The sequence below is a fragment of the Solanum tuberosum genome, unplaced genomic scaffold, assembly GCF_000226075.1.
Source record: "Solanum tuberosum cultivar DM 1-3 516 R44 unplaced genomic scaffold, SolTub_3.0 scf00133, whole genome shotgun sequence".
Classification (NCBI taxonomy): domain Eukaryota; kingdom Viridiplantae; phylum Streptophyta; class Magnoliopsida; order Solanales; family Solanaceae; genus Solanum; species Solanum tuberosum.
The window spans coordinates 140,135-165,242 of record NW_006239056.1 but is presented as its reverse complement, the minus strand read 5'-3'; the positions used below and the strand labels follow the sequence as shown (position 1 = coordinate 165,242).

At 35.0% G+C, this 25,108-nt stretch overlaps 3 protein-coding genes across 3 annotated transcripts; 2 read left to right on the top strand and 1 right to left on the bottom strand.

Moving 5' to 3' along the window:
- Nucleotides 1–5,430, top strand: LOC102602391 (cell division control protein 48 homolog C-like). The gene is made up of 10 exons (XM_006351134.2): nucleotides 1–885; nucleotides 1,498–2,144; nucleotides 2,928–3,080; nucleotides 3,473–3,589; nucleotides 3,683–3,787; nucleotides 4,256–4,321; nucleotides 4,412–4,476; nucleotides 4,587–4,788; nucleotides 4,964–5,101; nucleotides 5,215–5,430. The coding sequence occupies exons 1-10, from the start codon at nucleotides 105–107 to the stop codon at nucleotides 5,260–5,262; spliced, it is 2,322 nt and encodes a 773-aa protein (XP_006351196.1). The 5' UTR covers nucleotides 1–104; the 3' UTR covers nucleotides 5,263–5,430.
- Nucleotides 5,431–12,043: 6,613 nt separating this feature from the next.
- LOC102601733 (putative B3 domain-containing protein At5g35780) lies at nucleotides 12,044–13,023 on the bottom strand. Its single transcript, XM_015310313.1, has one exon. It carries the CDS (start codon nucleotides 13,021–13,023, stop codon nucleotides 12,055–12,057), a length of 969 nt encoding a protein of 322 aa, XP_015165799.1. The 3' UTR covers nucleotides 12,044–12,054.
- Nucleotides 13,024–15,414: 2,391 nt separating this feature from the next.
- Nucleotides 15,415–21,971, top strand: LOC102603184 (AP-1 complex subunit sigma-1). Its single transcript, XM_006351048.1, has 7 exons — nucleotides 15,415–15,570; nucleotides 17,068–17,154; nucleotides 18,523–18,614; nucleotides 18,776–18,884; nucleotides 18,967–19,002; nucleotides 21,444–21,530; nucleotides 21,622–21,971. Exons 1-7 carry the CDS (start codon nucleotides 15,568–15,570, stop codon nucleotides 21,691–21,693), a joined length of 486 nt encoding a protein of 161 aa, XP_006351110.1. The 5' UTR covers nucleotides 15,415–15,567; the 3' UTR covers nucleotides 21,694–21,971.
- The last annotated feature ends 3,137 nt before the right edge of the window (nucleotides 21,972–25,108 follow it).

The following is a 25,108-nucleotide window of genomic DNA, read 5'->3' as shown; positions in this document are numbered from 1 at the left end:
TAGAGGCGGTGCGAAAGGGTTTAAAAAAAATCCAAATACATAGAAGAATAAATCTTCATTAAGCTAAAATTTAGCCGCGTCGGCTGCTGCATGCAGAAAATACCATGCCAAAGAGAGGACGCAGCGGCGGTAGGGGGCCACTTTCCGTCAAGCTTCGCCGGCGTATTGTATCCTGTAAGAACAATTGCATCACCGATGAAGAACTCGTTGATCACCTCCGTAACTCTTTTCGGGCGGACTATTATAACTTACAGCTACAGCCGTTCACCAGTCAGGTTCAAAATATTCTCCAATTGATTAACCCTCCGATAAAGAAGCCAAAAACAGACAGTACTGAGCAGATTTTGGATGGTGATGGAGAATTGTCGACTCTAGCGAGCATCTCTGAAAGTGATGACTCTTACTCTTGCGGAGAAAAGCCCGATTTAATGCAGATTATGCTTCGAAATACTTATAATCAGAAGGTAAATAGTATTCCCAAGTCAAAAAAAATTGAATACGATGCAAGTAGCATTTCCAAGTCAATTTTTTTTGAATACGATGTGATTCATGATAGCAATGAGGATGAAAAGGGGAAGAAGATTGATATGGTGAAAAGGGATTTGTCGAAGCTACTAGGGATTGGTGATAGTGATAGGAATGGTGGGCCAATGTTTAAAGATTTGGGCGGAATGGATGAGGTGTTGGAGGAATTGAAAATGGAGATTATGGTTCCACTGTACCATCCTCAGGCGACAAGGTATCTCGGAATTAGGCCCTATTCAGGAGTACTTTTCCATGGACCACCCGGGTGTGGGAAAACAAAGCTTGCTCATGCTATTGCAAATGAGGCTCGAGTTCCATTCTACAAACTTTCTGCTACTGAGTTGGTCTCTGGAGTTTCAGGTGAAATTGATTCTTTCATCTTTTTAGTATTGATTCTATCTTTTGCAAGCATAATTTATCAGAGAATTGGTAGGAAAATGTGTGGTTTATTACTTATTTTCTTGTGTTTGGTATATAAGCAACAATTATTATCCAAATATTGGTGTATAATCTAGACAAATATTATGAGAGTCGAGGGTGGAGTTGGTGGGGATAGGTCTACAGACTACAAGGGTGGGGAAGATGAGGGGTGTTTGGAGGGCGGAGAGGACAAAGTCAATGTGGAACATCACCTGTTTAGTGGAAGTCATTTTCCCCATTTTCAAGAGACTGAAGAAAAGTTTTCCAACATGAGAAAATTGGAAATATTTTCTGAAAAAGTAATTTCGAACACACCCTAACTGTTTGATGTTTGATTTTGTTCACGTTACTATTTTCTATTAGCAGACATTTTGTAGCATAGTTACTAATATTTGAACTTTTGAAGCCTTTTCTTAAGTTTAACTTCCCTTAGAAAATATTTATGCTTCCAAGGAATGGGGTGTGTTTTCTTATTGTTGTCAATTTACAGTCTTCTCTTTGGGTGTTTATTGTTCTCTCGAGGCATTCTAATTAGGGTGTTCTCCATTTCAGGTGCATCAGAAGAGAACATAAGGGAACTGTTCTTAAAAGCACACAGGACGGCACCATCTATTGTGTTTATTGATGAGATTGATGCAATTGCTTCCAAAAGAGAAAATGCACAGAGAGAAATGGAGCGGCGCATAGTAACACAGCTGATGACATGCATGGATGAGTCACATAGACCTGTAAAACCTGATGATAATGCAAAGGGAACTACTTTACCTACTGATAAAAAAAATACTGAAGAAGAATCAGATGATGAACCTGGTTATGTCCTAGTAATTGGGGCAACAAATAGACCTGATGCTATTGACCCAGCATTGAGGAGGCCAGGAAGATTTGACTGTGAATACGCCTTGGGTATTCCAGATGAAAATGCAAGGATGCAGATTTTGTCTGTGCTTACTCGTAACCTAAGAGTTGAAGGTGCATTTGATCTCATGAAGATAGCTACATCAACCCCAGGATTTGTTGGAGCAGACTTGGCTTCTCTAACTAATAAAGCAGGTAACTTGGTACTGAAGAGAATAATGGATGCGAGGAAGGTTGAGCTTTCAAGAGAATCGGTAGATGGTGAAGATGCCGAAGAATGGTGGAGAAAGCCATTGTCACCGGAAGAGAAAGAAAAGCTCAGCATTAACATGGCTGATTTTGAGGTATGCTGCAGAGAATCTTGATTTACCTTTATGAGAATTATACCCTAAGTTGTGACCCAACCTGTAAATTGCTGTATATAATTGGCATTTGGCATTTTATATCCTGTCACTCAAACTACAGTGCTCCTTCCCTGCACCAGCCTAAGCAAGTATAAGAACCCGGGTTTTTCATTTACATGTGCATGCAAAAATTACCTTTTCTACTGTTTCAAAATTGCAGTGGTTGATTTTGAGTTTCACAGTTTAATATGTATAATGAATTGCTTTACCCGTGTTTTTAGTTCTCTTGATGTTTATAAGATTCACATGATAATGCTCTTAAAGGATGATGCACCCTCCTTCAAAAAGGAGGGTGCATCATCCTTTAAGAGCATTATCATGTGAATCTTATACGTGTTAAGAGATTTAAGCAATGCGTATGTGGGTATAGCGATCAATGAAATCTAGAATGGACCGTGGGAGAACAAGGTTCAAATTCCAACAAAGGCACACAAAAGTTAGTTGATTTCTTTTCATTTTTCTAAGTATTTGGTGTACGGAGTTACCCTGGAACTTTTCATGTGGAAGTAGCTGGTAGCCAGTGAATTAGTCAGGTGCATAGAAGTTCGCTCGAACACTACCATTATCGACAAGGTGGATTAAGTTTTGCATGTTTGATATATATTTTTATCTTTTAGTGATCTCGTATCTAGTACTCTCTTTCTGTGTATGGGATAATCTTTCATGTAAAACTGGAACAAGCTGTTTCATACAGCTTGCTAATAATCATATGATAATATGCAGGAGGCAGCTAAATTGGTTCAACCCTCATCTAGAAGAGAAGGTTTCTCCGTTGTCCCAAATGTAAAGTGGGAAGATGTTGGAGGCCTTGATCCGTTAAGACATGAATTTGAGCGTTACATTGTCAGGCGTATAAAGAATCCTAAAGATTACATGGTCAGTAGATCTCTTAAATGTTTTCATATGCTTTTCTTTAAGCCGAGGGTCTATGAGAAACAACCTCTCTACCTCCCAAGGTAGGGGTAAGGTCTGCGTACTCTCTATCCTCCCAGACCCCACTGGGATTACACTAGGTATGTCATATGTGTTTCCTTTAGCAAGCATCCTTTTTAGGACCACGGTAATCTTCTTTGTATCGTTCCAATTTTATCTAGAAATGGTCCAATTTTTTCTCCAATTGAGATCTGTGTCCATCTTCATGGGTACTTTTGGCCAAAATTATCCCTAATCTTTTTCTTTCTCAATAAAAAAAAACACTCAAATTGTTTGTTAATTTTTCTTATGAGTACAGCAAGTATAAAACTTCTAAAAGCTGTTTCATATTTCAGGGTTTTGGAGTGGACTTGGAAACAGGATTCTTGCTTTATGGTCCCCCAGGATGCGGTAAAACATTAATTGCCAAGGCTGTTGCTAATGAAGCTGGAGCAAATTTTATACACATTAAGGTTCCTGCAATTTTCTATTTCCTAATGACTTCTTTTAAAAGTTTTGCACAACTGAGGCATGACATGTTTTCTCATTTACTGATCTCCATCCAGGGACCTGAGGTTCTGAACAAGTATGTTGGTCAAAGTGAGCTAAATATTCGGACAATATTTAACCGTGCAAGAACATGTTCTCCATGCATTGTATTTTTCGATGAGGTGCTTGTCTCTCTTACCAACTTAAACACTCTTAGTTCTGTCTAATAGCCATCATCTTTTCATTTCGATAAGTTGTTCCACCTTTAAAAGCGCTGCAGAAGCTTTTACTCATTTTTATTTCCTTACGAATTTTTTACGTGCACCTGTAAGATGCTTTGTACAAAGTCTAATACATATTACGTTCAGTAGGAAAGATTGTTTTATAGTGTTGCTTCAGTACCCTAAATTATTAATGATAGAATAAGACAAATAGAAACTTTCAGAATTCTTGTGCACTTATAAGATGCTTGTTGCCAGACAGTCTAATGCATAGTGTACAGTGTTCAGACACGAGAACTAAGTTTTGTAGTGATGTTTTTATTACATGAAAATAGTATACCACAGAAAAAGATAAAAGAGCTTTTGTGAAAAACACAACCCTTTTTTTCCTTCTTTTACATTTGTTTTAATTCGTGCATATTTCTACAGATGGATTCATTGACAACTGAGCGTGGTAAGGAAGGAAATGAGCCCGTTGAAAGGATTGTGACTCAGGTTTCTACGATGGAGCATATGTTCTTGACAAAAGATGACATTGTGCTCTTCTTAACCTTTGCTAATGTGAAAGTTCTCTAATTATTGCAGCTACTAACAGAACTAGACGGTGGTGAAGAGAGAAAAGGTGTTTATGTGATTGGTGCCACAAATAGGTTTTTTTCATTCTTCTGGATATTATGTGCATTTGTTTTATTGGAATGAAGATTGGAAGTAAATGATTCACGTCCTATTTTGGTCCTTATTCTTATTATCATGTTTGCAGGCCTAATGTCATGGATAAAGCTCTTCTTCGACCTGGAAGGTTAGGGAGACTCCTATATGTTCCTCTACCTACTCCAGATCAGCGTGTACTGATTTTAAAAGCTCTTGCCCGGAAAAAACCTATAGATTCTAGTGTCGACTTGGTGTCCATTGGAAGAAACAATGCCTGTAAAAGATTCAGTGGAGCAGACCTATCCTCACTGGTTTGTTCTAACCACTTGTTTTTCCTGCCTTCACTACTCTCCCTGGGGCATACACACACACACAAAAAAAAACTGAAAGCGATGGAACTTGTCACATTATTTTTTTCATGGTTGGTACTTTTATCAAAGGTCTGTTTCCTTTATTGACTTTTACCAATTGCTTAAACGTGCTTAGATGAATGAAGCTGCAATGCTTGCACTTGAAGATACATTGGCAGCCATAGATACAGGTTGTGGTGACACATCATCGACTATCAAGGAGTCACATTTCAGACGGGCTTTGAAGAAAATTTCTCCGTCTGTCTCCAACGAGGTAAAGCTGATTCGGTGACTGGGTATCATTTACAATTAAGGCACTTAATATTGTGCGCTACTCGCCTACTATCATGGTTTCTTATTATCCTTTTTTCTTTTTGGTGGATGCAGCAAATAAAATACTATAAGGATTTTAGAAAAGATTTCAGAGCAGCATAAAAGCCTTGCTATAAAAGGAGGGGAAAGAAGATGCTTAGGGTGGTGGCCATGGGAGAAATATTTTGGATATTGCTGTTTCTTGTGAATATGCTTTGAGCTATAGTTCTTTTATTCTTTTACTATTTTAGCAACATAATTCTTTGCACTTGGAAATATGCTAACCATAGTGTTAATGCCTTAATGGTCATATAATGAAGCTTTAGAGACTGTATTTATTGTCCTCTGACCATTTTGGATGCTGTTGAATTCAATAAAGCAATCTCTTTCTGAAATCTTGAATGTATAGTACATTCTTTTTGAACACTTACTTAATTTGAGATTTGTCTAATGTTTGCCATCATTCTGTAATAGTTGTGCAGAATTGGGCTAAAATTACTCTTAACGTATGAGAAATGGTTCTCGAATACCCTCTATCCATCTATCTATCATCAACATCACGAGTACTACAGTCACCGTTCCATTAATTAAATTCATTATGTATGAGAAATGGGCTAAAATTACCCTTAACGTATGAGAAATGGTTCTAGTTTGCTTTTCAGTTATGTATGTTTTGGTTACCCTAACAAAATTCGTCAGGTATGATATGCAAATATGGAAATACGTGGAGCTATAAGGCACCATCAAATGAAAATTCAATTTGCTCGTAAAAAATTTCCATTAGTTAGTTACAACTACAACTAACTTTCCCTCCATAATAGTTGAAGTCTAATTTGCTCTTACAAATCCTATTCATCAACCCAGTTCCCAAAAATTGTTTCTTAATTCACTGCTTTGCCCATGCCCGTTCCTAATAATATTAACGTTATCATCAATCAACACAATTAGTGATTTGGCTAAATGTTTGCACCAAAAAGAAACATGCTAATATTTTATTTAGATGACGACAACAACAACAAAATCCAGTGTAATCAACAAACTAGTGTTGAGAATTCATCTTAAAGTATACTGTTACTAATTACTGAGAAAGGCTAATAACTTAAACATTAACGAGGGCAAAACACAAGTTTTCACCCTTTCGGAATGCCCACAATTGCATCTTCATACCAGCTCTCAAACCATTCCTTCTTACCACATCATTCCAGTGTTTAACCAACACATAACTTGAACTTGCTTTCCCATTATTTTTGTTCATTGTCCATTTTCTCAGATTTATTTCACCCTTTCTATGCGAAGGCTCAATCAACATCACATTCATCTCACACATTTTATTAGCCTCATTGCGCCCATTCAAAAGCTGTTCTTCGGCAGGCTTTAGAAACTGATTACTCATCTGCTTTTGTGGGATTGAAAACCTTCCCTCTGCTGGTTTAACATCCGTCTCGAATAGTGTTTTTTCAATGACCAATTTAGCTGATTCAAGTAAACCTCCATAGAATGTAATCAGATTCTTGAATTCGATACTCAATTCTCTGTTGATGAAAACAACAGGAGGGGAGACGGCTACAGCTCTATCAACAGGTCTAAAATTGCCGTTGGCTTCTTCTCGTGATCTTTTTCGGTTAACGGGCAATGGTGCAGAATTACTACTACTTCCTCTGTTTTCCCTATTATCAGCCGCCTTATCTCTGTTTTCGAGTGATTCTTGATTGTTGACAGTGACACTAGCTGGTCTTACAAGTTTAGCAGCAATAGCAAACCAATCGTGTTTGATCGGTATGTTTCTTTCCTCATTATCAACTTGTACTACTCTGTGTTCTTCTTCAGAATTATTTTCCAGAGCTTTAACTTCTCTTGGACGAGCGTTTGGCCTTGATCGTTTTCCCCTTGGGACGGCGAAATCAAGAACTGGCTTTTCAAAATCAAGAACTTCTGGGAATGATGACACGATAGACCGAATATTCTGAGTGATCCTTTCTTCTTTCTTGATACGAAATTCTTCATCTTGCTCGGCGATTAAGTTGTCTTCTTCACCATACATGGATTTTAAGTAAGAGACTTCAGAGACCGCAAGTAAATAATCCATACTACTCATGTTGGGCGTGATTTTCATGCCCGAAAAATCGTCTAGACTCAACAATGTGTAAACCATATTGTATGTTAGTTGAATAAATCAAAAGAGAGAGAGAAAAAAATTTGAAAGAAATAATAGTGTTTGTATAGCAAAACAACACACGATTTGTGAATAAGGAGAGTGTTTAATTTATAGAGTTAAGAAGAATTCATAACCTCAATGGTTTGGGTTTGGAATAAAAAAAAACCTTTTTAGTTTTGGAAACCTTAGTAGAAAAACGTGTTTTTTTTTTTTTTTTTCAGTTAACCTTTTAGGTTTTGGACAACTTCTATTAATGAATTAAGGAAATAAAATAACGTGTGTGTTTTTTTCCAGTTCTTTTGCTTCAAATTATAATTATAAATACAAATCCTAATCAAAGGTCTGCCGTATCTTGGGCCAATGTCTATCTACATAAAATAGGAGAAAGCAAAATAATATTATACTTTCTTCGTCTCAAGTTATATGACTCTTTTTTGGCAATTCAAATTTTAAACTAGTCTTTTTTTTTTTGGTAATTTGTGAAAAACTTACCATAACCAACAAAGCAACAATACACACTAAATAGCACCTAAGAACCAATACCACCTTCAAGGACGGGTGTAAAGGATAGAGAGGCCTCAACAAAATCAAGTAAACTGATTACAAGAATCGCCGCTCATTCTGGACAGTGGCAAATGTCTCTTACCTTCTGGACCGTCGCAAATGTCCAAGTAATCTCCAATCTTACCTGACTTAACCATATTTGCAGATTTTCCAGGCCAACATTGTTCCACGCAACGCGCAATTGGTGAGTTCCAAACTGTGTGTTTTATACTCATGTTTATGTACAGATTACATCTATTCCCCAAACTGCCTTACAGTTGCTTAAAACACACACCACATCAAAGTCGTGATACTCTGTATATTAGCAATTGCATTGATCAAACTCTTGCACCTTAAAATCCATAACACTTGCTCACTTTTTTACTTAATCTGTTTCCAACTTTGGAATTCTTGCATTAGTACCTATACATTGGCCATTCACTTTTAAAAAAATTAAACTCGCCGGTCACCATGCTCATTCTGAAACAAATCCCACTGCTACTAAATTGTTAAAAACTGAAAGCACCACAATTTGCTTGGGGCTATTCTAAATCAATTAGTTTATTATATACTATTGGAAAATTCCGTTCATTTCTTGAAGATATTTCCTACTTATATTAGCCATCTACGATAAAAGTAGAATCAAGTATAATCTACTTTATGTTTCCTTTAACATTTACTGATACACATCAACTCCTGCAATTAATTAACATTGATAATCACTTTCCCGTCGTCTGTACCTCTAACCATGCAGATCCAGCATACATTGTCACTGAAACAGAAGCAGAGTTTACCCATTAACAAGATACCAAAACACTCCGTTGATTGGGTGATGAGAGCTTTAGTTGTTCACAGGGGTTCAGTTATACCTTACAAAAAACCAAGGCATGAAGGCACTTTCTGAATGATAATATTAGTTGACGGTACTATCATTGACAGTTTTACATAGCTTATATACTATCGTTCATATTTACTTTTGGCATAATACATATAGGCATAATACATATATTGACCCCTAAACTTGACTTCAAATTTTAACTTTGACCTCCAACTTTCATAATGCACAAATAGGCACTTTAACTATCCTACCTTTAAATAAATAAACACGCGATTTTCGGAGCCAAAAGCGTGAAATGTAAACGCTGTCACGTGTATTAGTGACCCACTCAATGGCTGGCAACTATTCAATGCATGTGGGCCCGTTTTCCTGTCTATTTGACACCTTTTCAATTTGTCATGCATTTATTTTAATCTCTTTTAATGGATATGGACCCTACCTCACTAATTCCATTCCCTTCTCTTTATTTTTGCCTTACAACTTCTTCCTTCACTTTCATTTTGTGGTAAATTAATATTTGAAAATGTCAATTATTCAATTTATAATTTATTTGTCTTATTTCTTTTTTTTAATTTATGTGTATTCAAAGATTACATTTAAGATACTATAAATTATTAGACTTAATATTTAAAAAAATTTATTACAAATTTGAAAATTACGTAATATACACTATTAATTACAATAATTACTAATTTAAAATATTTTTTCAATCTAATAAGAGCCTACAAACACACTATACGTTATATTTAAAAGTACTATAAATCATAATTAAAATATATTTTTTTTAGAAAATTTTTTGTTGACTCTTGAAATTCTATTGGTGACACATGAATTTGAATAGATGGAACAATATATATTATTGAAAGTTAACAATACTATAAGTTATTCGAAAATGACGTTAATGATTTTTATAAATTATAACAAATTAGCAACTAAAATATTTTTGAAAAAACATACAAAAAATTAGTTGATGAATCAGCCACCACTAAAATTTAAAACTATTTATTTAACGTCAGTTAAAAATTAACTTTTAAATTAATTATTAGCACGGGCTCTTCATCACTAGTATATAATATAATAAGCGGGAATAGAGAGGACCTTGGGGTCGATACGTGTTCCTTTTTCCTTCTGGACAAAAAAAGACTATACAGGCAGGAGGTCAACTTGTAAAAAAAAAGGGGAACCATATTTTACTATTGAAGGATGCGTGTTTCTTTTAAATTTCTTTTACCATACTAAATAATTGTATAAAATATTATAAATCACGATAATTAATTACTTAAATATTTAAAAGATATAAAAATATATAAAAGATCTGATTGACTCTTCAAATTTTACCGGTGACGCATAAATTCGGACAAATGAAATAATATATATTATTTGAAAATTTCTTAGAAAGTACTATAAATTACAGTAATTAACAGCTAGAAATATTTCAAAGACAAAAAAAATTGATTGAATCTCAAAAAAAAAATTTAGTACTACACGTGTTCCTTTTTCCTTTTTGCCAAAAAAAAAAACTTCATTATAATTTTTTTTCATAATAACAAAAAAATTTACTAAATGTCACTTGCATTTTGCAGTGAACAACAAATAATGCAAAAAAGAGGGGAAAATTAAAAAATATAAAAAGGGTTTAATTGTCCTTTCAATGCTTTTTTTACTGTTGACCCCCTGAATTTTTTACATCTGACGCGCCTAATTTGAGTGTATTTCACGCATTTTGCCAGGTAGGATCCGAGTGTTTTTTTGTTTAAGTTTTGGATAGTTAAAGTGCCCATTTGTGCACTTACAAAGTTAAAGGTACAAAGTTAAAATTTGAAGCCAAGTTTAGGGGTCAATATATGTATTATGCCTTACATATACTTGACTTCAGCTATGTCATAATACATAAACATGACCCTTAACTTGACTTCAACTAACAACTATGACCTTTAAATTTGGGTGTACGCAAGTAGGCACTTAAACTTGTATAAAATTGAACAAACAAACACATTCGTCCTGCATGACACTTTTGCATCCTACGTGTAATATGTCACGTAGGACTCGTGTGTCTACTTGTTCGATTTATACAAGTTAAAATGCCTACTTGTGCACATTCAAAGTTAGAGGGTGTAGTAAACTGATGAAGTCAAGTTAATGGTCATGTTCATGTATTATGCCTTTACTTTGCTATTGACATCAGCGTCACTCAAATTAATACTAGGGAACAAAACTCCAAGCAAACACATATTGAAACATGGAAGGACACTCTCTACATACGCAACAATATTCTTCGGTTTACAAGACCGAAAACATATCGAGGTGTGGATGTTACTGAAAATACATTTCAATAACACACGTATTATTAAGCCCTCAAACCCTCACAAGTCGTCACCTTCAATACTACCAATCTGGACAAACACGACTAATAGCTTAACACACTTAACTATAAACTGTCGCAGATGCAACAATATCAACAAGAATCAATCTCCATTATTGAACAAACAGGTATCCCCTGCTAGTACGCAATTAAAACACTTTCCACCTTTCGCAACAAAACAACTTCACTATATTCGCAATTAAAACACTTTCAAACTTTCGCAACAAAATCACAAATACAAATTTGCTTACAGTTGTAAGTTCCAACCTAATTTATTGATATCAGAATATTATAGTTAGTAGCTGAGTCAGCATAATTAGTTAGCGGGAAAGTTAGTTAAATAACAGAGTTAGTTAGATAATCGGATTAGCAACGAGTATTAGTACTGGTAACTCACACCTGTACACAGGGGCGGACCCACGTTGGTTCCAGGGGGTTCACCCGAACCCCTCGGACAAAAAATTACACTGTATATATAAGGTAATTTTTTGTATTTATGTGTATATATATATTTTGAACCCCCTCAATGACAAGGAGAAAGAGATAGCCCAGTGGCAAGTTCCCTGAAAATTAAACCTTACGTCGAGGGTTCGAATCCCTGCATTAGCGTTTTATTTTTTCTTTTTCAGTTTCAGTTTATTTTATAAAACATGCTAAAAGTGTGGTTTTAAACCCAAAAAAATTTAAGGGTCCTTCACTAAAACTAAATACTACTACTTTCTTGAAATTTTGTTTTGTTGGCTTATATATACACGTTTATACTTTTATTTTTCGAACCCCCTGAACGAAAATTCTGGGTCCGCCACTGCCTGTACATATCAAGCAATAAAGACGAATCCTAAAAGTATTAGACTAGGAATATTGGACTACGAGTCCTAGTAATATTAACGTTACAATCAATCAATCCAATTCATGATTTGACTAAATATTCGTACCAAAAAGAAACATGCTAATAATTTATTTAGATGACAACAACAACAACAATATCCAATGTAATCAACAAATCCATCTAATAACTTAAACATTAACAAGGGCAAAACACAAGGTTTCACCCTTTCGGAATGCCCACAATTGCATCTTCATACCAGCTCTCAAACCATTCCTTCTTACCACATCATTCCAGTGTTTAACCAACACATAACTTGAACTTGCTTTCCCATTGTTTTTGTTCATTGTCCATTTTCTCAGATTTATTTCACCTTTTTTATGCGAAGGCTCAATCAACATCACATTCATCTCACGCATTTTATTAGCCTCATTGCGCCCATTCAAAAGTTGTTCTTCAGCAGGCTTTAGAAACTGATTACTCATCTGCTTTTGTGGGATTGAAAACCTTCCCTCTGCTGCTTTAACATCCGTGTCGAATAGTGTTTTTTCAATGACCAATATAGCTGATTCAAGTAAACCCCCATTGACTGTAATCAGATTCTTGAATTCGATACTCAATTCTGCAGGAGGGGCGACAACTACAGCTCTAGCAACAGGTCTAAAATTGCAGTTGGCTTCTTCTCGTGATCTTTTTCTGTCAACGGGCAATGGTGCAGAATTACTACTACTTCCTCTGTTTTCCCTATTATCAGCCGCCTTTTCTCTGTTTTCGAGTGATTCTTTATTGTTGACAGTGACACCAGTTGGTCTTACAAGTCTAGCAGCAATAGCAGACCAATCTGGTATATTTTTTTCCGCATTATCAACTTGTACTACTCTGTGTTCTTCAGACTTATTTTCCAGAGCTTTAACTTCTCTTGGACGCGCGTTTGGCCTTGATCGTTTTCCCCTTGGGACTGCGAAATCAAAAACTGGTTTTTCAAGATCAAGAACATGTGGGTATGATGACACGATAGACCGAATATTCTGAGTGATCCTTTCTTCTTTCTTGATACGAAATTCTTCATCTTGCTCGGCGATTAAGTTGTCTTCTTCACCATACATGGATTTTAAGTAAGAGACTTCAGATACAGCATGTAAATAATCTATACTACTCATGTTGGGCGTTATTTTCATGCCCGAAAAATCGTCTAGACTCAACAATGTGTAAACCATATTATATGTTAGTTGAATAAATCAAAAGAGAGAAAAAATTGAAAGAAATAATCGTGAATAAGGAGAAAGTGTTAAATTTATAGAATTAAGAAGAATTCATAACCGTAATGGTTTGGGTTTGGCATAAGGCAGAAACCTTTTTGGTTTTCTACAAAGGTTAAATTAATAAATAAAGCGTTTTTTTTTTCTTTTTTTCAGTAAGTTCTAATGTAACTAGTATTAGTAATCCTAATAAAAAAAGAGAAGCAAAATATCCTATCCTAAAAGTATATATACACTCTTAATTAATTGATCAACTAATTAATTCTAGCTCATTATACCTAATCCTAACAAGTGTAACTAACATTAGGAAAGGGGAAAATTACTATTTTACCCTTGTTACTTAAATACGGTAGACATTCAGTTTTCACTAATCCTTGTTGCAATTGACAATCTATCTCAATGTGTTCGGTCCTCTCATAAAATAATACTGGATTTGGCCAAATCTAATTTTTATTAAAAACCCAGGGGCGAGGGACAGACCTTGTTTGTGTACATGCTGTCCAGTCTGCATCACAGAATGTTATTACAGTGTCCTCTGCTTTGCTTGATAATAGTAGACCTTGACCAGGTTGAGCTTTTATATATTTGACTATCCTTTGTTATATCCTTTGATATTATAAGGTGAGAATCAAACCTTATTAACAAAGTAAAAATTTGTAGTCAACCAACTGAACTACTAAAATTTCCGTTAATTTTTTTTTCCTTTGTTTTAACTAAAAAAAAAAATATTTTATAATTTCTAATTATTTTTCTATTACAAATCAACAAAAATTACTCCATTTTAACCATTGCTGCTAGTTAGTTTTTATTATTTTAGAAGATTAAATCTCTTTCTCGGTACAATTTTAATTGAAAAAAAAAACATTTTTTTTCAAATCTCTTATAGGTAAAAGATAAAGATTTCACGTAAAAAAAGACATAAACTATAAATAAATAAATTAAAGGACCATTGTTTGTAGTTTCCCTTATTTAATGATGAGAAAATTTCATAAATTGCAAAACGATTAAACTTAATAAGCCTCTTTAGCTACCGTTTCTTTAATTACGCTCCATAATTATAATTTGTTTGCTATAAATATTTTCATTTGTATAATTTGCTTGCCAATATATACAAACATGATAAGTATATACAAATTATGTATCTATACATAGGAAGTTTCAGAACTTATACTAATCAAATCTACCAACAAATGTATCAATAAGTTTATTATATACAAGCTAGGATAGACATATACAAATTTTGGATTTATACAATTAGGAACCGAATTATACAAATTCTGGATATGCCCCCGCGTAAATATGGTTATATGTTAGTGGCAAAAAATATTTTCTTCAAACTATAGCTATGGTAGATAATTAACTAGTATATTAGTAGGGGTGTTTGTGGTTCGATTTGGATCAATTATTGGTCAAAACCAAACCAAACCAAATCAATCTAGTCGATTTTTTTTTTTAACTTTTAAAACATAACCGTTGGTTTGGTTCAGTTTTTCTAGTTTTTTCGGTTTGGAAGTAATAATTTTTTTTTAAGGACATACGTATCTCGATAGACACAAACATCTAGTACATGAAAGTTAATGTCGATTCAATTAAACAATTAAGAAATACTAGAATTATTATTACACGAATAAAGTGATTCAGTTAAGAGAGAATGTCACTATCTTATGTGAGGTAGGGTAGGTAAAAATGAAAATAAAGGATTTTGATGGACTTGGACTTAGGATTCTAATAGTTGGGCTAAAATTTAAGTGTTGAGTTTGAGAAAATGATAAAGTTAAAGACTTAAGTTAATTAGAATTTAACAAAATATTTATATTTAATTTATAAATAATATAGAAATAATTATAAAAATTATATATCTAATTTGTAGGTTTGATTTGGTTATTTTTGCGGTTGTTTTTTAGTAAAACCATAATCAAACCAAATAGTATCAGTTTTCAAAATTTAAAACCAAACCTAACCAAACCAAATCAAATATCAGGTTTTTTAATCGATTCAGTTCGAATTGTAGTTCGATTTGGTTGTTTAACCATAACCATGAACAACCCTAAGTATATGCTTGATTTTCCATTTAATCAGGCCGATCGGGCCTTTTAATAAAAAAAATTAAAAATTAAAATAAAAAGTGCTAGAAAATCATTTATCCCCTAGTACATTTCATATTACTTGACCCGATTTTAGTTAAAAGTATATTGTATTAATAATATTTTGAATATTATTTATTATTAAAAATTCCAAAATAAAAACTTCTTCTGATTTTTCGTATCATAAAATAAAATCCAGAAATCCAAATCTTAGAAAACACAAACTAGTAAAGAAAAAATAAAAGACTGTACAGAAAATACAGTATAGAAATAATAGGAACACAAAATCCCCCAACTCCAATTTCACCTCGCAAGAAGAAGAAGAAGAAGGAGGAGTTGTTTGTACCTTGGATCACCAGCCATGGTATGCTAGATCTCTTCTTTTCAACAAAACCCAAAACCCATTTTCTCTTTTATCTTTTTTTCAATGTTTTTCGTGTTTGATCTGGTGAATAATTGTTACAATTGATGCTTGATTAAAGATATATTTGTAAAAAAATACATATGGGCATTTTTTGATTTGTTGCATTTGTTCTATACGATTTGGGATTTGAATCTGATTCTGGATCTTGCTGTGGAAATGTACACCAAATGTTTGAATATTATCTGGGGTTTTTTAAATTGATTGTTTCTAGCTCAAATGAGGAGTTGGGGTTCTATGGATCATATTTAATTTCTCTAAAGGGGTCTCAAAGATTTGGTGTATATTTCCTTTTAGAATGGTTGATAGTAGACGAGGGGTTGGATTTTTGTGAAATGTAAGAGAAATCTGGATTTGATGAAGGAATTCTTGAGCTATGATAGATTGTGTGTAATTGGATAGAGAAAGTGATGAGCTTTGTGGGTATTACTTTTTTGGTTGAAGGATTGAGTTTTGAGGCTTTGAAAATGAATGATTGAGCTAATACATGTTATTTGTATTTCTGTATATGGGTATTCGAGAATCACTTGATGTTTGAAACCTGTAGAAGTTTGGTATTAGGGAGAGGGATGTAGTGCTTAGTTGATGAGGGTACCTGAAGGGAAGCTGTGAATAGTCCATATATAGAATCAAAATGCTTTAGCCTGTAGCAGTCAGAGGAACCGGGGAGAAATTTAGAGTGTGTGGGGTACTGTTTTTGATCTGGAATTTCTATTGGTGTTGACGATGAATAGGATGAGTAGTAGAAGAGGAACCAATTCGTTGTTGCAATAGATTGAGTATGCATAAATTACTTACTTTTTCAACATTTATATTATGCACTCGAACATCATTCAATAATCAATGAATTTTGGAAAGAAAAATCAACATCTAAACTCAGAGTTATTGTATACAACTTGGTGATTGACTTTGTATCTTAGCATTAGTCCACCAAATTTGTGAAACCTAACCTTCATCTGAATCCAAAGTCCAGCCATTTAGTATTGGGAAATCAACTAAGAAGATAAATTGGACATTCAACAAATAAACAGCATAAGTTAAAAAACAAAAGATATCCCACTAAACCAAGAAAAGGATGCATCTATCACTCTTTTACTATAGCACGTCACTGGTCAAACTTTGCCACGGATAAAACCATGGTATTTAAGTAGAGAAGCTTAGAAAGGCAGGCCCATTGTCCACTGAGTTTCAGATCGTGTGCCACAAGTACTTGGGGATCTTCCTATTGTAAAAAGAATTTTAAAAGACTACAAACAAAGTGGATATTGCACGCCTTTGAGAAAATCAAAACGATGCTGGGACTAATTATTTTTGGCTGACAATCTTTTGACTTGTTTCAATATTTTTTTTTTATAACAGCTTCACTGGATGCATATGCTATATTTTCTACTACAGTATATATCAACCGCAGTATAGCTAATAGCTTTTGATTTCTTCCAGATTCATTTTGTTCTGCTCATTAGCCGACAGGGAAAGGTGAGGCTAACCAAGTGGTATTCACCATATACACAAAAAGAGAGAACCAAGGTATTTCTTCTGCCCTTCTTGAGATAGAATGTGATGAATATCATAGGGTGTTTGTTTTTTGAAGTGGTCTTAGGGTGTTTGTTTGATTTATTCAACAAAACTGTTTGTATGTGTTACTCAGTCTAGTAATTTTTATTGAGATCTCAAACATGATGTATTTATCGATATGATTTAGGGATAACAATGTGGTGGAGACGCCCACGGCCCACCTCACATACCTTTCACTAGTTCGGTTTTTTTTCTATATGATAAGTAAATGCCTTTTCCTACTTCCTCAAGAAAATTATTGCGGTAGCTGTTTTACTTGTTATTCCTCAACAAGCTTCAGCTACTAAGTGGCAGATATGAGTGGGAAATCTCATTCTCTTTGGGGTGTAAGCTTCCTTATACCCTGGATTTATCTTTAAGTTTCTTCAAGGAACTCACCGCTTCTCCTGAAGAAACTATAGGAAAAATCGGGAGCTATATACATAGAAAATACATGATGTTGCATTATGACAGACTGGTTTGCAATATGCATAGAAATGCATGGTGTTGCATTAATTTATGACAGAGACTGGTTTGTTCTTATCAAAAGAGAGAGAGATAGAGAAAGACTTGTTGGTTATCATAATTGAGAATTGATCTTGTCAATCCTCGTGACATTAAAAGAATTTTCTTGCAAACTAGGGAAATTAAAATATAAAAAAGAGTAAAATACGAAAAGCCAAAGAAGGCTTATACCTTCCAAATAGTTCCAATATAAGATAGAATCATGTATTAAGAGAGGGTACAAAGAGCGCTTCCGGGGCTTAAGTCAAGTAGCAAAGTCGAGGGGCTTGTGACTTAGGTCACATGATTGAACCATGCGCCATGTGAACTAAGCCTGGTATTTAAATGAAGAAGGGACGAGGGGTGGGCCATTATTTCTGAGTTGTGAAGGTTGCGGTTGCTCCTAAGGGCTGGACCCTAACGGATTTCTCAGTCGTGAAAGAAAAAGAGAGGGTTTAAAGAGCCTGAAGAGATGTTCTGAAGATAGGTGTAAAAAATATGAAGTTTCATACCCGAAAAGTAAGATAAAGAAATTACATAAGGTATGGTGTAAAGCTTAATTGCTTGCTTTTAGTCTTTATTGTTTTCCAGTACTATCTGTTTTATTTTTCTTCGCTGCCAAGGTGAATGGGTCTTGCAATTTTTTCAAGCCATTAAATAGTAGAGGGATGTGAATAAATTTTCATTTTTGGCAAGATTGAGAAGTAAATAATTATTCCACTTTCTTATATACACAGGATTTTTCATTCCTGCAAACATCTTATAGTACTGATTATGCAAAAGTTATTTTCCTTAATTTATTAGTAACATGTTACATGTCAATGCAACTCTCTTAAGGTAATCCGTGAACTAAGTGGTATGATTCTCAGTCGAGGACCAAAGCTTTGCAATTTTGTTGAGTGGAGAGGATACAAAGTCGTTTATAAAAGGTAAAGGTGATCTAATTTTATTCTCAAGTTCACGTCTTATGATTTGCTCTCAATTAGATAGAATCTATTTATCTTTTCTTTTTAGAGAAGAATCTATTTATCTTTTTTCCCTGTAAGAAAATATACGATCCAATCTTCTTATGGGCTGTTTAATTTAACAGATACGCAAGCTTGTATTTCTGTATGTGCATAGACCAAGAGGACAATGAGTTGGAGGTCCTGGAAATCATACACCATTTTGTTGAGATTCTGGACCGATACTTTGGAAGTGTAAGGCTCTCAAACTCTAAAGAAGATGGTATTACTACTTGTTCTATTTTATATTTATGTTGTTGGCTTTCTTTCCCTTCAGGTCTGTGAGCTGGACTTGATCTTCAATTTTCACAAGGTATGTTCATTGAATTTGTTCAGGGATTTCTACAATCTATGCCTCTCCACCTGTCACCTTTGCCTAAATTTTACTGTTTTTCCTTGTGGATGTTACAATAATTGAGGTGACATTTATGATCACTTCTTGGGGCTTATATAGATTCGTTACTAGAGGTTATTTATAGAGGTTAATTTTTTTTGATAAGAAGTAGAGGTTAAATTTGTAAGTAACTAGAAACAGAACTATTTTAAAAACATTTTCCATTGAACTTTGAGTAGACTACAATTACAGTTGCAGGTTATCATGTGACTCCTCTCTTGCTTTCCCTCTCCCTCTTATTACCCGTCTATTTTTTTGCCCTTGGTCTCTGCAACCATGCTTGATCTCAGACAGAACGAAGGGCACTCAAAACCTCAAATCATCTTATTTTCTGTGCTAAACCAACCCTCATTTTCTTTGTTTAAACTGTGTATAGATTACCTTTTTCCCAATCTGAAAATTAGTGCTTTGCTTGTGCTGAACTTTGTGTAATACATGTAACTGTCCCCTTCATCATCATAAGTTGGGTATTAGAATTTTAGCAATGAAGATCTTAAGATATTTGGAAGTTATATCTGATGAAGAAACATATTTTACAAAAGAGAAGATCCTCTGTTAAAGTTTAGTTACTAAACCATCCAGGTTTTGCACATGCTTGGGTGACAGGGCCCATTTGGCAATAGTAACTCCAATTGGTGAATTTGTTATCAAGTAAATAAGAAATATTCTCCAAGAATTATGTTTTAACATGCCACAAAAAGAAGAAAAAAGCACTATTTAGCAATGTAAAGTTGATTTTTTAATCTTGGGTCTATGAAATCAATTGTGAATTGTGATTTATTACTTGCCTTTCTCATAAGCAAAAGAAGTCATTATCTAAGAGTCCAAACTTATCTTGTTGGAATAATTGAATCTAAGAAAGAACGAAATGTTTTCTTCGTCTTTACTCTTACTACTCACATTTTTCCATTTAAAAAATTAGTCTGTGATGTTACTTCATCAAAAAAAAAAAAAAAAAAAAATTAGTCTGTGATGGTTATTATTTATTTCAGTAAATTTTCTTGAGTTTCTTTAGCTGTTGGTGTATACAGAACGGAATAGTCTGTCTGAATATGTGCATATTTTAAATGTCCATGGACTGTTGGCCATTGAATTCAAAAGGGGTTTTCATTGTGAAACTTGCCTTGTAAAAATCCCAAATCGGAAATAAGAAGAGGAATTAAGGGGCCATATAAGGAAGAGTTTAAGATTCAACTGTTGAGATGCCTTTTGGATTAAGGTCCAAGAGGACAAAATTGTGAGGCCCAAAAGGCTTGAGGTGGCCCACCAGGGTAGGGCTAAAGTGAACAATACCTTGGCAATTAGGCCTTGACCTTGACATTGACAGGTGGTATCTGAGTCAGCACCTCTCTTGGTAGAAATATCAGCGAGGACGTTGAGTCCCGAAAGGTGGGTTGAGTATAACAACCCTCAGACCGCTGATGGTTGAACTCAAAAGGCTTGCTGTGTCACTTGCCTTAACACAAGTGAATTTTGAATTCAATGTTTAGTTTCCTTTTGGGTTAAAGCTCATGGGGACAAAAAACTTGAGGTCCAAAACCCTTAAGGTGACCTAGAGGAGCCAGGCCAAAGTTAACAAGACCTTGTCAGTTAGGCATGGGCCGTGATAGATGGTATCATTGGTAGCTCCCCTAGTATGATGGTAGAAAGAACTTAGCAAGATCGATGAGTCCACAAGGGTGGGGGTAAGTGTAAAAGCCCCCAGACTGTTAGCTGTTGAACTTGAAAGGGGTAGAAACTTGCCGTTGTCAAATCCCATATCGTAATGGGATCGTAAAGTTAGGGGCCATATAAGAGCGAGTTTGGGATTCAACTATTGAGACATCTTTATAATTAAAGTCCAAAGAGAAAATCATGACACCCAAAAGCGTTAAGGTGGCTAGATGGGTTGGGAGAAAGCAGACAATACCTTGCCAGTACCATCCGTAGTATGATGGTGGAATCGCTGAGTAACCGAGTCCTTAAAGGGGGTGGGCATAATAGCCCATGGACTGCCGAGTTGGACCGGAGAGGGGGTTTTGCTGTGAAGTTTGCCCTAGGAAAATCCCACATCAAAATAAGGGGGGAAGGAGCCTTATAAGGGTGAGTTCAGGATTCAACTGTTGAGACATCTTCTGTCTTAAAGCACAAGGCTACAAAAACCATAAGGTGTCCTAGAGGTGTCAGTGAACTAGTTAAACTAGCTTAATGTTACTACAAAAACCAATGAATGCTCCTCGGATTGACTTGTTTTTTTGGATAGTATATTCTGTGCCAACTTGCCTCTCAGTGACTACTTGCATCTATCATGCATTTTCATAGAAACAACTTTTGAGATTATAGCTTATATATATTTCGAAACCATGTGAATGATTTCGCAGGCATACTATATATTGGACGAACTTGTGATTGCTGGTGAACTCCAAGAATCGAGCAAGAAAACAGTTGCACGTCTAATTGCTGCACAGGTATTCTTCATTATATACTTGATGCATTTCACAGTTAACAATGCAATATTCTTCACTGATCTTATAACTGGATCCTGTCAACAACTTGCAGGATTCTTTGGTTGAGGCTGCCAAAGAAGAGGCAAGTTCTCTTAGTAACATTATTGCACAGGCTACTAAATGAGAGTATGGAGGCGGCATTCAAGTTTTTTGAGTGCATTTATGTTTTTCAGATTCTCGTTTGTTGCTGTAATCCAATCGTGTTATGACATTATTTCTTCTTTCAATGCTATTGCATCATGGTTTTCGTTTAACTTTGTAGTTAAAAATAGGAATTTCTTTGTAGTAATGAGTTTTCTTCTCAACCTAAGCGTGTGTTTACTGCAGTGATGTATGTACTCTGTTGCCTAAAAACTGGTGGTAATATATATAGTACTTGTTCCTGGTGGAGCTAGCTGATAACTTATCTCTCAAAACGTAATTTTGGCTTCTTTCATCTTTAATTACGGCTGTATGAAGGTGATGAAAGGACACTGGGTGTGGGAAAGTTACTGGTTGGAGGAGGGATGTTTGCCTAGGCTTTTCCAGTAAGGGGAATGAAGAAAAATGGAGACAAAGACTAAGAAAATATTTCATTTAGTTAGCTTTTTTCATGCTTACAATAACTAATTATCTCGACTTTTTATCAGCGACTCCAACTATAACTTTAGCTATATTTATTGGTATGAGCAAAATAGACATGTATTTCATAAAAGAGAATATAGCCCCCATTAATACTTTCATTTAATCTTTCCAAGACTTCCAATCATAAGCAAGTAAAACAGATAGGTATATTATCTTAAACATTCAAAAGCACAATTAAACACAAAGGTTAACAAGCAAATTCAAGTGTCTCCAACCTTTGACAAATTTGATAGAAACATATTTGCCATAGGAAAGATTCACCTTGCACTTTTGAGCCAAAAACAAAGCTATCTATGCACTATTAGGACATTAACCTCTTAGAGCCAAGTCTCTAGCAGTTTCATTGGTTTCTTCATAGATATGGTAAACTGCACAAGTTATACGTTTCTGCAAATCAAAAATTTCCTTCAACCTGTGCATGATTGTATCATTTGGCTCAAAAAGACCATTAACATAATGGACAAGTATAACATTATCGGACTCCACAATCAACTTCTGTGCATTTGGCCTTCCTTCCACACATCCGGCCAACCCAATCTTCAAGGCCTCTAGTCCAGCAATCACATTGTCTTCAACATCAATGTAACCCCTATACCTATCAAAACACTTCCCTTTTTCATCTTGGAAGATGCCACTATATTGTCCTGGTTGATCACCTTTTGTACCAATACCATAGATGTTTAGTTTGATCCAACCTGGAGGAGGAGGAACCGGGTTGCATCTTAAATGACGAGGCCCACGATGATCACCCAAAAATTCTGCAAATAGCATACTGGTCACGATATCCTTTTCCATATATTCCAAAAGTTCTTCTTCAAGATGCCTGCGACACAAGTTAAAAATTACATCATTAGAGATAATATTAAGTACTCCTTACCCTCCAATGGTTTATTCTCCTCATCTCTATCACTCTATAGTTTCCTCTAAGCAAATAATTACAAAGTACTTTGCATACTCCAACCAACAAAATCTGGATTCTCCAACTAGCACTTAAATCAATCACATGTGTAAAGCCCATCTTATCACGGGGAGAAAGAAATGGAACAATCAGAGGCGGACAGAAAGTAAAGGGCTAATGACTTCATGAATTATGTGCTAATTGGCATATTCTTTGTTTCAAAATCAACATAATAACTAGAGAATTGTATTTATAATAAATGGGAAGTTCAGAATGTAGTCTCACATCTAAGTACCTTTGCATGTCCAACCAATAACATCCCAGTTTGTCAATGTCAATGTGAATGTTGGGATCCGCATCAAAGAAATGCCAGGAAAATCCTGAGAACACATCAGCATACATCTTATCGTCACTAGTTTGTATGTCAATCTCTGCTGTGAAGTGAAGAATTCTCTCTAAGCGTAGCACTGTTTCTAGCAATTGGCTAATTCGTGGCATATCAGACAACGTACTGCGAAATGAGTTTGTCAGCAAATAAATCTGGCTAAGACAAGATGATGACCAGTTTACTCCCAAGAGGTTGCCAATAAGATAACAATGAGGATAAGGCATGTAGAACATTGTTGGTCTCTGAACTCTCCTCTTACAATTTTCATCAATGGTGAGAACCTTAAGATCAAGTTTCTCGAAAACTATGATATCAGCTGGAGATAGGCAGGGATCGTATATTTCTATATTGCCAATCCAATTGAAAAAATCTCGTTTTAGTAGGAGAGCTACTGCAAGCTGAAACTGTGAACTAAAACTGTATTCGATGCTTCCCAAACCATAGATTACCACCTGAACATCTGAATGGGAGCCTAAAAGGCGAAAGAAGTGTTTTTTAATTGTTTTATTCTGTTTGAGATCCAAGTGCATTCCAGTATAGAACTCTGGGTTCTCAACATTCTTCTTCACCAGTTCGATCTCTTTAAGCAGCCTTTCTGCCTCATCTTTTATGTGAAAATCAACATTTGACTCCATATCCTCACCAAAATTCATCATTATCAGGTTCAAATTAATGTTGGCCTCTAGCAATTTAAACACTATTTGAAACAGCTAAAATGCAGCAACACTCTCTTGTGTTCTGGACTTAATACAAACCTGCAAGTCTAAAATTTGAAGCACAAACTCATTAGCACGCTGAAGTACTTCACAGCAAAAAAGATGTATTTCTCATTATCTGAATGTGTAGAACTCAAAAGTACAGAGCTGCCAGCAGGCTGAAAGTATCTTGTCTCCTATAAAAACATATTTCTCCTATGCACTAATGAAAATTGATACTCTAAAGTGTCAAATCACATCTCATCCAAAAAGAAGAACATGAAGTTATTTTTCTAGAATTTCCTCTCTCGTCTTAAGTACAATAGATTCTTTATTTACAGCAAAACTGTAACATCCGACAATTTGAAATAGCTAAGAAGAGGCTTAGAAATTGAAGATTTTCATTTTTGGAAAGGATTTGAAAATCTGGAAAATTGGCTAAGTGTGGAAATCAGTGATTTTTGGCCAACTTTGAGCAGTCATAACTTCCAGCTCAAGATGAGTTAGGAGTATTTCCAGTTATGGTTGTGAATCTTGTGGAATGATCTTTCCAACGCCGCCGAGTTTGCTCAATTCCGAGTTCGTATGAGCGAGTTATGGCCTTTGAAAGTGGGGCAGTTGACAAGAAAATCCGTCCGGGAATCATTAAGGGCATTTTGGTCTTTTCCCTAGCTAATTCTTTTGAGGATATATTGTTGTGTTAGGATGATATTTGGATCATTTTGTTCCATTTTAAGGGAGTGAAAGTTAGGGTTCTTGAGAGTGAAGAAGAGAAGAAAGAGAAGAAGAAGAGAAGAAGGAGAAGAAGAAGAGGAAAATCGAGGAGATCATCGTGGATTTTCGTCGGGGGTGATCCCTACCAAGGTATGTGAGCTTTTAGTGTTGGGTGATCCTTTCCCCCACACACCTAGCCCCTTTTATTCATTAAGAAAGG

Bases quoted from the DNA above. Each gene is read 5' to 3' on its own strand.
- LOC102602391 (XM_006351134.2), top strand. From the start codon at position 105: ATGCCAAAGAGAGGACGCAGCGGCGGTAGGGGGCCACTTTCCGTCAAG. The intron at 886-1,497 runs GTGAAATTGATT...TCTCCATTTCAG, and splicing joins GTTGGTCTCTGGAGTTTCAG to GTGCATCAGAAGAGAACATA. The intron at 4,789-4,963 runs GTTTGTTCTAAC...AAACGTGCTTAG, and splicing joins GAGCAGACCTATCCTCACTG to ATGAATGAAGCTGCAATGCT.
- LOC102603184 (XM_006351048.1), top strand. The intron at 17,155-18,522 runs GTATTTCTTCTG...AACTCTCTTAAG, and splicing joins CACAAAAAGAGAGAACCAAG to GTAATCCGTGAACTAAGTGG. The intron at 18,615-18,775 runs GTAAAGGTGATC...TTAATTTAACAG, and splicing joins TACAAAGTCGTTTATAAAAG to ATACGCAAGCTTGTATTTCT.
- LOC102601733 (XM_015310313.1), bottom strand. From the start codon at position 13,023: ATGAGTAGTATAGATTATTTACATGCTGTATCTGAAGTCTCTTACTTA.